Source organism: Dreissena polymorpha, chromosome 7 (assembly GCF_020536995.1).
Source record: "Dreissena polymorpha isolate Duluth1 chromosome 7, UMN_Dpol_1.0, whole genome shotgun sequence".
Classification (NCBI taxonomy): domain Eukaryota; kingdom Metazoa; phylum Mollusca; class Bivalvia; order Myida; family Dreissenidae; genus Dreissena; species Dreissena polymorpha.
This window is the reverse complement of record NC_068361.1, coordinates 23,476,741-23,489,118: the sequence shown is the minus strand read 5'-3', so window position 1 is coordinate 23,489,118 and position 12,378 is coordinate 23,476,741. Positions and strand designations below refer to the sequence as shown.

Here is a 12,378-nt window from a genome sequence, read left to right as displayed (position 1 = left end):
TATACCCCCTCTTCTTCGAAGGGGAGCATAATAATAGAAATAATAATCATAATAGCATATAATTATAGTAATTATTGTTATTATTAATATAACAATTATTATCATTAGTAGTAGTAGTATTTTTGTTACTACAGTCGTTTTTTTCATTTTTTGGGAATGGGGCCGTGCCGCTTATTATTGGGGAAAAGCATAGTTTTGACTAAAATTGGTAAACTAGTGTTGTTGATTTTTTTGCTAACAAACACTTTCAAATTAGGAAGAAAGGTGATTTAAATATTATATTTACTAAGGTTCAACTTATAACGCTGGATTTACATTTAATTAAATATTGAAACATATTTATTAAAATGTGTTTTGTGTAGAAACCTTCATAGGGATTTTTAGGACCCTTTTTGGACAGTAGTAGTAGTAGTAGTAGTAGTAGTAGTAGTAGTAGTAGTAGTAGTAGTAGTGTAGTAGTAGTAGTAGTAGTAGTAGTAGTAGTAGTAGTAGTAGTAGTAGTAGTAGTAGTAGTAGTAGTAGTAGTAGTAGTAGTAGTAGTAGTAGTAGTAGTAGTAGTACTAGTGGAAACCTTCATAGGGATTTTTAGGACCCTTTTTGGACAGTAGTAGTAGTAGTAGTAGACTTGTAGGACCCTTTTTGGACAGTAGTAGTAGTAGTGGTAGTAGTAGTGGTGGTGGTGGTGGTGGTGGTCGAGGTGGTGGTTGAGGTTGTGGTAGTGGTGGTGATGGTGGTGGTGGTGGTGGTCGTAGTAGTAGTAGTAGTAGTAGCAGTAGTAGTAGTAGTAGTAGTAGTAGTAGTAGTAGTAGTAGTAGTTGTTGTTGTATTAGTAGTAGTATATATATACACACACACACATGAAACAGGTATGATTTGTACTTGGCCTTAACATAAATTTATATCTACTCACTAACCTGTGTTTTAGGAGCAGGCATAAATGACATAGCAACTGTTCATGATCTTCACAGAACATCGTTAGTCTCTCAGTCGTGTGCTCCTCACATAACTCTATAGTATCGTCCACTTTGTTCGCAACATACCAGCTTTCACCGTCAGATTTCGATGACACCGCGTGATCCTTAAGTAGCTTTTTGTGCATTTTCACACATTCGTTGCAGTATGTTTTTAAACATATTTTACAATGAAACAGTCCTTCATTATGTATGCCATCCTCTTCGCAAACAGAACAACAAACGTCGTAAAATACGTCTGATCCCTTTTGCTGCGAAATGTTTAAGTTAGACGCCATTTTGTGATTTCTTTACAAAACCACTTTCGAATTCCATATGTCTTAACCGCGTGCCGTGTTTACCTACTAAGTTTCTATTAAAGGTGCCTTTTCACAGATTTTGGCATGTATTGAAGTTTGCCATTAAATGCTTTATATTGATAAATGTTAACATTGGGTCTAAAAGCTCCAGTAAAAAAACAATAATAAAATTAAAGAAATAAATACAAGTAACCCTAAACTGGGAACGACACGAATCACTGAACCCTGGATTAAAAGTCTATCGCTGAGACCACTTGGCCATTCGTGCTCAAACAATCAGTGAGGTATATTATACTTTCAATCGTTTTGCGTTGCAACGCTTTATCATTTTCAGGTTTTTAAATCGTGGAAAGATGCAAATAATGGATATTTTAGAGCATGGTAAGTGATCAGTATTACTTACAAATATCATAACTACAGCAAAAATGTGCGATTCTGAAACAATTTATTTTTATTTCTTCAATTTACAAAAACGTGAAAATGCCCCTTTAAGTGATAAGTATATGTTTAACAGATTCGTAGGTCGGACTATTAGGCCAAATTTATTGTAGTTTGGTTTACGTATGGTTCATTCAAGGTTGAATACCAAATATATCCTATATAGCTGTACGAATATAAGACATGTTCAAACTGGTCATAAAGCGAACTTCGACTAGTGATTTAAATTTACGGTTAAGACAGTATATCTTGTAAGCAAACATTCTATGTGGACTTTGTATTGGTATATTTATAGGTGTGTGTCGCTTTCATCCTCCGTCAAATGTTAATTTGTATTAGACTATTGCTTTGATATCTGCCTAATATAATGCTACAAATATTTTTATATTCGTTCAACAGGAAGTTGCCATATCATTCAATGTTTGGAGGTTGGTCATATTAATCGGAATGAACTATAAAGTCATCATTTTAGTAAACAAGGGTCAGATTTCGCCCTATTGGCGCAAAAAGGTACCTTGTGCCTTATTATTTCAAATGGTACCATTTTCCACCCGGGGTGGGGGAAGGATTTAACAAAACAAACAATTTGGTTCCTAGATGTAACATATTTTAGACACAAAAGGCAATAAAACCCGCACAAAAGTGATTCGACAAATAAGTCACCCTATTATATTCATTCCCGTTAAAAATGCAGAGTCGTAGCGATTTGTGTTTTCATTATCCCTTTCAAAATGGAACGGAGAGGTATGGTTAACAAAATAACAGGTTACAGTTTTGTAACTTATCAGGCTCAGCACGAATTATTTATTATAAGCCTGATTTATACAAACACTATTGGGCAGTTACCCGTTATTCTCTATATACAGTAATATAATATTCCATATGACAATCGTAGATTGTAATTGTGCTATTTACCGTCACTTTACCGTCGTGGTATCGACCTATCTATCAAATGTGAAGTACTACGTAGGTCATGTTAACAACCTTTCTATCTCATGTAAAGTACTACGTAGTTCATGGTAAGGGTTTAACAATCTTGTGGGAAGTACTAAGTAGGTCATGGTAACGATATACCTATCTCATGTGAACGAGATAACCCACACGAGTTCATAACGAAATGCATCCAAATCTTTTTGATGCAGTTTGTAAAGCATTGCTAACAGCGACTCTGAAATATACAATTATGTAAACCAACCTTGCATCAGCCATTTTGAATCATGTGTTAAACAACATCATATTTATCACCAGTTAACTTTGAGCAGAAGGCTTTTTTGTGCATTTGTAGACATCTGAGGAGTTTTGAGACAAATGTAAAATGTGAGGGCCCGGTTTAAATACATAACCTACCGACACGTTTTAGCTTTCTGCGTGACATCATTGTTTAAGCATGCCTTGTTACAACAGGAAAGAAAACTTATAACCTAATATTTCATTATCTAAAGCAATTATAAACAAGTTAACTATTGATGCAAAGCATCAAAGGGCGTCGGAAATTCCAGTGTAAAAGGCACTCAATGAAGAAACATGGAACGATTTTTTTTCTACTGTAAATATTAATATATTGGCCGATTATTTTAATCAAACTAGAAAAATATACTGGTATAACCATTATCTATGAGTTTGTGTTATAACCCCCAAATGGGTGGCAGACGTTCCCCCCCCCTCCAAGACGATTCCTCCCCAGACGTTTCACCCCCCATTTTTGGGGTGAAACGTCTACATAATATGAAAATATGTATTTGAAGTAGTTATTTGTAATAATGCATTTTATGTGTCTTAATAATTAATGATTAAAAAAATGCTGTAAGTTGTGTCCTGAGTGATTAAAATATTAATTAATGATTTGTTATGGTTGTTTTTATAAGTGCCTGAAATTTTTCTTTCTTTTATTAAGATCATTAAAAAATTGAGTAAAAGCACAGCTTTGAAGTTCTTTGATGGTAATTTTAAGTAGAATACTATCATACAAATGAAACAATTATAACTATTGTATTAATGAATTGAATAAAAGCACACCTTTGATGTTCTTTGATGATCATTTTAAGTGAAATAGTATGTTGCAAAGTAAACAATTATTGAATTAATGAATTCATTTTGCTACAAATTCAATTTTACCTAATACTAAACATACTGTATCAATATCTGTAGTATTCCATACGAGTCGCCGCACTTCAGTGCGACACCAATCATGTGATCACTGAGGTGTGGCAAGTCTTTACCCCAGGGGCATTATTTGAAGCAACTTAATAGATGACTACTAAATTTAAGCCCTGACCCTTGCGGTTTTAGAGATGAAGAATTTTGTAGTTTCCACTGTGTGTTCATCTGGAAAGCAAGTTACCCCAGTGCAGAGCCAATTTTGCCGCAGGGGTATAACTTGAAAAACGTTGTAGAGCATCATCGTATGATTTTAAATATTGAAGCCCTCACTCTATTGATTTTTATAGATTTGTACAGTTTTCATGTTTTAAATAAATATTTTTGATCATGCGACCTCCATATGAAAAGGACTGGAACGATTTTAACAAATTAAAAAGAGATGCATCAGAGGATCACACCTGTGAAGTAATTTTTTAATCTTACAACTGATCAAAGGGAGAAGTCGTTAACAGAAAAAGTGTACACATGCACCTCAAATACTAAAGTACGATGGACATCACGGTATCCCAAAAGTTCCACATGAGCACCTTTTGTTCGGTGAGCTAAAGAAAATAGTTACACGATTCAATATTAAAGAGTTTATTAAATGCATTGTACTACTTCTGACTGCATTAATTTCATGGTCTATATTTCCGATTTGGCAAAAACTCAAATGCCTGAAGTGTTAAAGAACACGCTTTATTAATGGTGTTTATTTGTTATGTATTTACTTAAACCTTGATCAGACCCAACCCGAAAATACTCAGATTTTTATTATTTCAATCCGCTGACCCAACTGAAGTCAATGTTTGACATCTTTGGACCATTGTTCCCATTATAGTTTGTGTAACATATCGAGGCTGTGTGAACAAAGTAGGATTGTATGAAGCAGGGTCAGCCAGGGCATCTAATTAAACAAAAAGACTCAAATAAACCGTAAAATAGCAGTTGTTTTATTGGTCTAATTTCATGTCAAAATCAATTCACACTTTAATATACATTTCAAAACGCAGCTATAATATACGACCATGTCAATATCTGACTAGACCATCACGCAAACAGCAGGAGAAAAAGTCATTGCATGATTAGGCTGAACATATTACACACAAATGAATACATATTAAGTCTTTAATAGACAGAGATATTTGCCTCCATTTGTGTCAAATAGTTATTAAACATAATCACAGAAAGACCATGTTCACATTTGGTGACGTAATAGCATCATGCTATCATACCACGCCTACGCTAATTGGGCCATGTCATAATAAACACCATACAATACATTGATCTGATGACATAATAACTGCCCTACTCAACTCGTGAACTTGTAATGTCATGATGACTTTACAGATCCATCAACATGTGTCGTCATGACGACCTTGTAAATGACATGTCATAGTAGTGACAAATACTTCTCGATGAGCGCATGAAGTAATATGCAGCATGTGCTAACAACCAAAAAAGGGACCTTTTAGCGTAGCCAGTTTTGTCACCAAGGATGATTTTTTAACAATGAGGACCACAATACACTGCTAGATATGAAAACCAGAATGACAGACATTGCAAGGAGTTGTAATGGATTGTTAATATAGAGGATATTTGTTGGATTTGTTAAAATATTGATTTAAATTCACGAGTGATCATAGAAAATATATTTTTTCTATGATGACTAGTGAATTTAAATCGATATTCCATCAACCAAATTCAACAAATTTTCAACTTATTTTATGATTTAAAATGATAATTTCTGTATTTTGCTGAAATAATGACGTCTTAACGTCATGAAACCACGTCATCTCACAGTTCAACATGTGACAGGCCAATCAGATAAAAAATATTTTTTAAAGATTATCTCACAGAACAACAGTAAATTTTCATGGTTTATTTCACTGTTTGAACCAGTGAATTATCAATTTTAATTCACTGACATTTCTCTATAAACCAATGGAAAGCATCCAATTAGATTTCAGTATTTGTTATCACATTACATGATAATTTACATCTTCAGAGACACTTTCAAAAATATGACGTGGTCTTAATAGGTGTGTGAACATATTGATACCTGCTTCACATAAGAGATGCCCATGAGGTTGTTGCACCATAATCATAATTTAACTTGATAATGTCCAGATGAAATTTAGACTTACATCCCCCCACACACACACCTCCCCATATTGCTTTGACACATCGGTAGATGTTTTACCATTTTATCAAGCAAAAAAATGCTCCTTTACATAAGACATTTTATGCAAATAGAAAGAACAAGAGCTGTCACCATAGGATGACTTATGCCCCCTATAAACGCTTGACAGAAGTAATGAGCTTTTTCGAAAACCTAAACGCAGATTTCGAAACCTAAACGCGGACCCTAAGTTCAACGTCAAGGTTACAGGGGTCAAAATTTGTGTGCCTATGAAAAGGCCTTGTCCACATACACATGCATACCAAATATGAAGGTTATATCTCAAGGGACATAGAAGTTATGAGCATTTTTCAAAACCTAAACGCAGATTTCGAAACCTAAACGCGGACCCTAACTTCAAGGTCAAGGTCACAGGGGTCAAAATTTGTGTGCATATGGAAAGGCCTTGTCCATATACACATGCATACCAAATATGAAGGTTATATCTCAAGGGACATAGAAGTTATGAGCATTTTTCGAAACCTAAACGCAGATTTCGAAACCTAAACGCGGACCCTAAGTTCAACGTCAAGGTTACAGGGGTCAAAATTTGTGTGCCTATGGAAAGGCCTTGTCCATATACAAATGCATAACAAATATAAAGGTTACATCTCAAGGGACATAGAAGTTATGAGCATTTTTCGAAACCTAAACGCAGATTTCTAAACCTAAACGCGGACCCTTAGTTCAAGGTCAAGGTCACAGCCTGTGACACAGGGGTAAAATTTTGTGTGCATATGGAAGGCCTTGTCCATATACATATGCATACCAAATATGTAGGTTAAATCTCTAGGGACATAGAAGTTATGAGCATTTTTCGAAACCTAAACGCAAATTTGAAACCTAAACGCGGACCCTAAGTTCAAGGTCAAGGTCACAGGGGTAAAAATGTTTGAGCATATGGAAAGGCCTTGTCCATATACACATGCATACCAAATATGAAGGTTGTATCTCAAGGGACATAGAAGTTATGAGCATTTTTGGAAACCTAAACGCAAAGTGTGACGGAAAGACAGACAGTCCGATCACTATATGCCCCCTTTTCTTCGAAATGGGGCATATAAAGTTCAATGGACAAAATGGCCACCTGTGGGGAAACAAAATTGTCCACTACTACTCCTTATGAAAATGGTGTCCAGCAACAATTAAAGTAGATAAACAGACAAGAAATTCAAACAGACCTAGAAAACCCAACCAACCACTTGATGACTTCAGACAGTGATGTTTTTGGAATAATTTGATATAAAATTCCCTTTACATTTTTTATTTGATTGGCCTGCCACATTTAAAAAAAAGTTGAAGAACAAACTGCCAGTATATACATGTGATTCTTCAAACTTTGTTGGGGAATGAAATGATGAATATCACAAACAAAATGAAAACAACATCAGTAATACATATGTTCTTGCTAAATGAACACATACAATTAATGATCTTTGGTACCGGTGGAAAATTGTTTTTAAGTTTTAAAACTTACAAAATGAAAAAATAAAGTATGATACATAATGTTTGAAATAGTGTCTGCTTCATTTTCAGAGGGGTAATCACCTGACAAACAAGATGGCAAGGACCATGCCGAGCAGGTGTTTTTCAAATTTTCTTAGCCTGAGCTGTAATTTTGTGACCGCTAAAAAAATTGCAGAATATAGTCAAGATATAGAGCAAATATTAATATGATATAAACGCTTATCACTTTCTTGCCGATTTGGTTGGAAAGAGAAGGGCATTTTAACAATTAATACAGGTAATAAAAGGTATAAAACAGCGAAAAATAAATGTCTTGGCATGGAAGTGGCCATCTTGTTTTTCAAGTGATTACTCCCTATGTAAGTACAAGATACAGAAAATGATCAGACCTGATAGACACGTTTGAACAGTGAAACTATGTTTAAAACATATATGTCTATATTAAACAATTCTTAAATTCACATCCACAGATTATTATACATGAGTATACATGTATATATTATATTATACATGTGGTTGTCTCGATGGCATTGTCAGAAGATTGAGTTATTTCATCAACATTGAAGTAAATCCTACACTTCAAAACCATTCATTATCTTTGTTACTGTCACTAATTTCTAGACATATTTCATCTAAAGAATAAACATGAAGAGAGAAACAAAAGCCGTGCACATGTCAACAACAATATGAGTGTATAGTCACCATTGATACTACCCTGTCATGATTTATTTAACACAGTGTACAATTAGAACTTGAGAAATGTTAGATTTATATTTGTTTATTGACAAATACATTACAAGAAAGTGTTCTGATGTATAGTTATCAAACCTCAAAGTTGTTTTTTTATCGGTTAAAGTGAGTTATAGTTCATATTTCATGTGTTTTTATCAACAGAGCAAAGTCACTATATATTTGATACATTTATCACCTTTCCTAACCCAATAGAGAATCCAATCTCAAACATAGTTGCAACTTTCAATATTCTCTGTTTAAAGTCTCTTTGAGACATATTTGTTCTCCCAGAAAGCTGGTGCGTCAGAGGCAAAGCTATAATGGCTATGTGCAAACAGCATAAACCAAGAACAGCGGAAAGTTTGAAAGGCGTCAATTACAACCCTTAGATACTGATGAGCAGCAAACAGAATTAAACCTGAACAGACTGCAAGTTACTCGCAGACTGTTCTGGGTTTATGCTGTTTGCACATAGCCATTTTAGCTTTGCCTCAGAGTGTGAAAGGCTTAAGTCAACATAATATCAAAACATGGAGCCTGGCTTATTTTGGCTTTTTGGTGAAGCGTAAAAAATAACATTGAAATATGTTTGTGTTTTTTTTGTCTAAAAATAGTGCGTTCATTAATGAATATATATAAAAAAATATTTGGCAATGTACTGCTGCCCTATAATAAACATTATGATATCAATACACAGTTTAATTATTACATTCACTAAAAACTTAACATTAATAGTATGAATTAATTATTTTACATAACTAATAATTAATTGTACATTAAACACATCTACATTTTATTTTAATTATAGTGCATAATTTTAATGATTATCCAAGTTACAAAACAACTGTTACTTAATTACATGTTTTAAGTATGTTAATCAATTACTTTAAGATACAAAAGCAGTGATCCTACGCCAGTTCAAGTTGTAGACGTATACATGTATAAGTATTGAGTTAAGAAATTGTTCACCATTTTGTAATGCCCGCCTAAATTGAACTGTGTTTTAGAGTATTCAACAGAATTATGTACACAAGTTCAGACATGTATATGAAAAAAACAACATCACATTTCGAAATACCTAAAATTTTAACACAATGTTAGCCCTTACCAATTTTACGTATTTTAACGCATTTGTAGTCCCTTAGAAAGTTAAATTTAATTGATGGCCTCTTTACTAGATCCAAGTTTAAAAGGTTTCAGTTCCGACCCTGATGAGCTGCAAACAGCATAAAACCTGAACAGTCTGCAAGTTACTAGCAGGCTGGTTTGGTTTTATGCTGTTTGCACATAGCCATTTTCACTTAGCTTCTAAGTGGGAAAGCGTTAACAGAAGACTCATGATAGCATACTCACACTAGAGGCAGTGTGCAATGGCCACTGAAAGTAGGCAGGATATCAGAATTGTCCAACAAAATAATTTCTCTTTCATCACAAGGGAGACAACTCTTGACTCTGGGCAGGCATTCACAAAGCTCTTTAGAATTTTTTATTGAAAGTTCGGGGCATAAAACTTTGCGTAATACAATGTACGTTATAATCCCTCTTATTCAAATCCAAGACATATCTACTGAAAAACAAACAAGACGAGTCACTTCAAACACTACGTCTAAACGTATGTTTTGCATTACAATGTTTTAGTGCACAACAGATTTAATGTGATGTGATAATGAAATGTGATGCTGTTACATTAGTTTAACACTCAAAACCTAGATACACAAATGGCATAACAGAATATGAATGATGACTGATAGATTATGGGTATTACATGATAAATGAACTTTACATAGAATTTGATTGCAACAAGGGCTGTTTGTAAAACATGCATGCCCCCCCATATGGGCTGTCCGTTGTAGTGACAGCCATTGTGTGAATACGTTTTTTGTCACTGTGACCTTGACCTTTAACCTAGTGACCTGAAAATCAATAGGGGTCATCTGCGAGTCATGATCAATGTACCTATGAAGTGTCATGATCCTAAGCAAAAGCGTTCTTGAGTTATCATCCGGAAACAATTTTACTGTTTCGGGTCACCGTGACCTTGACCTTTGACTTGAAAATCAATATGGGTCATCTGCGAGTCATGATCAATGTACATATGAAGTTTCATGATCCTAGGCCTAAGCGTTTTTGAGTATCATCCGAAAACCATTTTACTATTTAGGGTCACCGTGACCTTTGACCTAGTGACCTCAAAATCAAGAGGGGTCATCTGCCAGTCATGATCTATCTAACGATGAGGTTTCATGATCCTAGGCGTATACGTTCTTGAGTAATCATCCGGAAACCATTTTACTATTTCGGGTCACCGTGACATTGACCTTGTGACCTCAAAATGAATAGGGATCATTTGCGAGTCATGATCAATCTACCTATGAAGTTTCATGATCCTAGGCGTATGGGTTCTTGAGTTATCATCCGGAAACCATCTGGTGGACGGACATACATACATACATACAGACAGACAGACAGACAGACCGACATGTGCAAAACAATATACCACATATTCTTCGAAGGGGGGCATAAATATTAACCTAACACAGACCTACATTAGTACTTGAAAACACTGTTATTATATTGTAACAATTACTACAGTTATTCTTACGATACTTACTCTGCAATTGATTAAAAGTTAATTTCAATTGTTTTATGGGAAAGTTGGATATAAAAAATAAATACAAAAGGGCTTCTTTTGAGCAAAACCCTGTTTCATTTTACATATAAAGGATACAAAAGAAAAAAAAACTAGGCGTTAGCATTCTTGAGTTATCATCCGGAAACCATTTTACTATTTCGAGTCACTGTGACCTTGACCTTTGACCTAGTGACCTAAAAATCAATAGGGGTCATCTGCCAGTCATGATCAATCTATGTATGAAGTTTCATGATCCTAGACCTAAGCGTTCTTGAGTTATCATCCGGAAACCATCTTGTGGACAGACCGACGGACGTTCGGACCGACCGACCGACATGAGCAAAACAATATACCCCCTCTTCTTCGAAGGGGGGCATAAAAACTAAGAAACATTGGAATTTCCAAGTGAAATTTTAACACAAACTTTACCAACATATTAAACTTATTTAAAGCAGCGTGTTTTCTTCGTGATTTCCATATTCAAATTGAAGTCTTCATGAGTCATCAATCAACATGAGTCTGAAAAGGGATTTGCAGTGCGAAATTGAGATCTATGAAAAAATGTTGAAACTCCACAACAACTTCCACCAGAAGAACCGTTTTGTAGAATGGAGGTACTCACAATCAGGTAGAATGTGAATGGACAGATTGTGTAGAAGAAATATCAGCAATAGCAATATTTAGCAGCCTATCTAGTGAACACACAACGGCTTTCAAGTCAGAGTCCCATGGACCAAATCATTCCGTTCGTCCAATCTCAATATCTCCATGCAGAACTTCTGACCAGTAGCAGTCAATATCTCACAGAATTTCAGAGCAAAACTTTTATTATAACTGATACATTAAATATCTGATACAATTTTGCACAAAGCCCTCAATTCCAGCCAGTAGAAGTTTATATTCCAAGGGTTCAGTGCAAGACTATCTCATCTAAATACGCAGTTTATATTCCAAGGGTTCAGCGCAAGACTATCTCATCTAAATACGCAGTTTATATTCCAAGGGTTCAGTGCAAGACTATCTCATCTAAATACGCAGTATATATTCCAAGGGTTCGGCGCAAGACTATCTCATCTAAATACGCAGTTTATATTCCAAGGGTTCAGCGCAAGACTATCTCATCTAAATACGCAGTTTATATTCCAAGGGTTCAGCGCAAGACTATCTCATCTAAATACGCAGTTTATATTCCAAGGGTTCAGCGCAAGACTATCTCATCTAAATATGCAGTTTATATTCCAAGGGTTCAGCGCAAGACTATCTCATTTAAATACGCAGTTTAAATTCCAAGGGTTCAGCGCAAGACTATCTCATCTAAATACGCAGTTTATATTCCAAGGGTTCAGCGCAAGACTATCTCATCTAAATACGCAGTTTATATTCCAAGGGTTCAGCGCAAGACTATCTCATCTAAATACGCAGTTTATATTCCAAGGGTTCAGCGCAAGACTATCTCATTTAAATACGCAGTTTATATTCCAAGGGTTCAGCGCAAGACTATCTCATCTAAATACGCAG

At 35.0% G+C, this 12,378-nt stretch overlaps 1 protein-coding gene across 5 annotated transcripts in view; it reads right to left on the bottom strand.

Annotated features, from left to right (window-relative positions):
* The window catches only part of LOC127837033 (tripartite motif-containing protein 45-like), a 166,871-nt gene that overhangs the window by 4,258 nt on the left and 150,235 nt on the right, over nucleotides 1–12,378 (bottom strand). The window contains exon 1 of one of the 5 annotated variants that reach the window (XM_052363785.1): nucleotides 915–1,329. The exons of the other annotated variants lie outside the window; for them this stretch is intronic. Within the exon in view, the coding sequence (XP_052219745.1) occupies nucleotides 915–1,249 (335 nt within the window). The 5' untranslated portion in view covers nucleotides 1,250–1,329. Of the gene's footprint in view, nucleotides 1–914; nucleotides 1,330–12,378 lie in introns of those variants that run through there. 5 annotated transcript variants of the gene reach the window in all.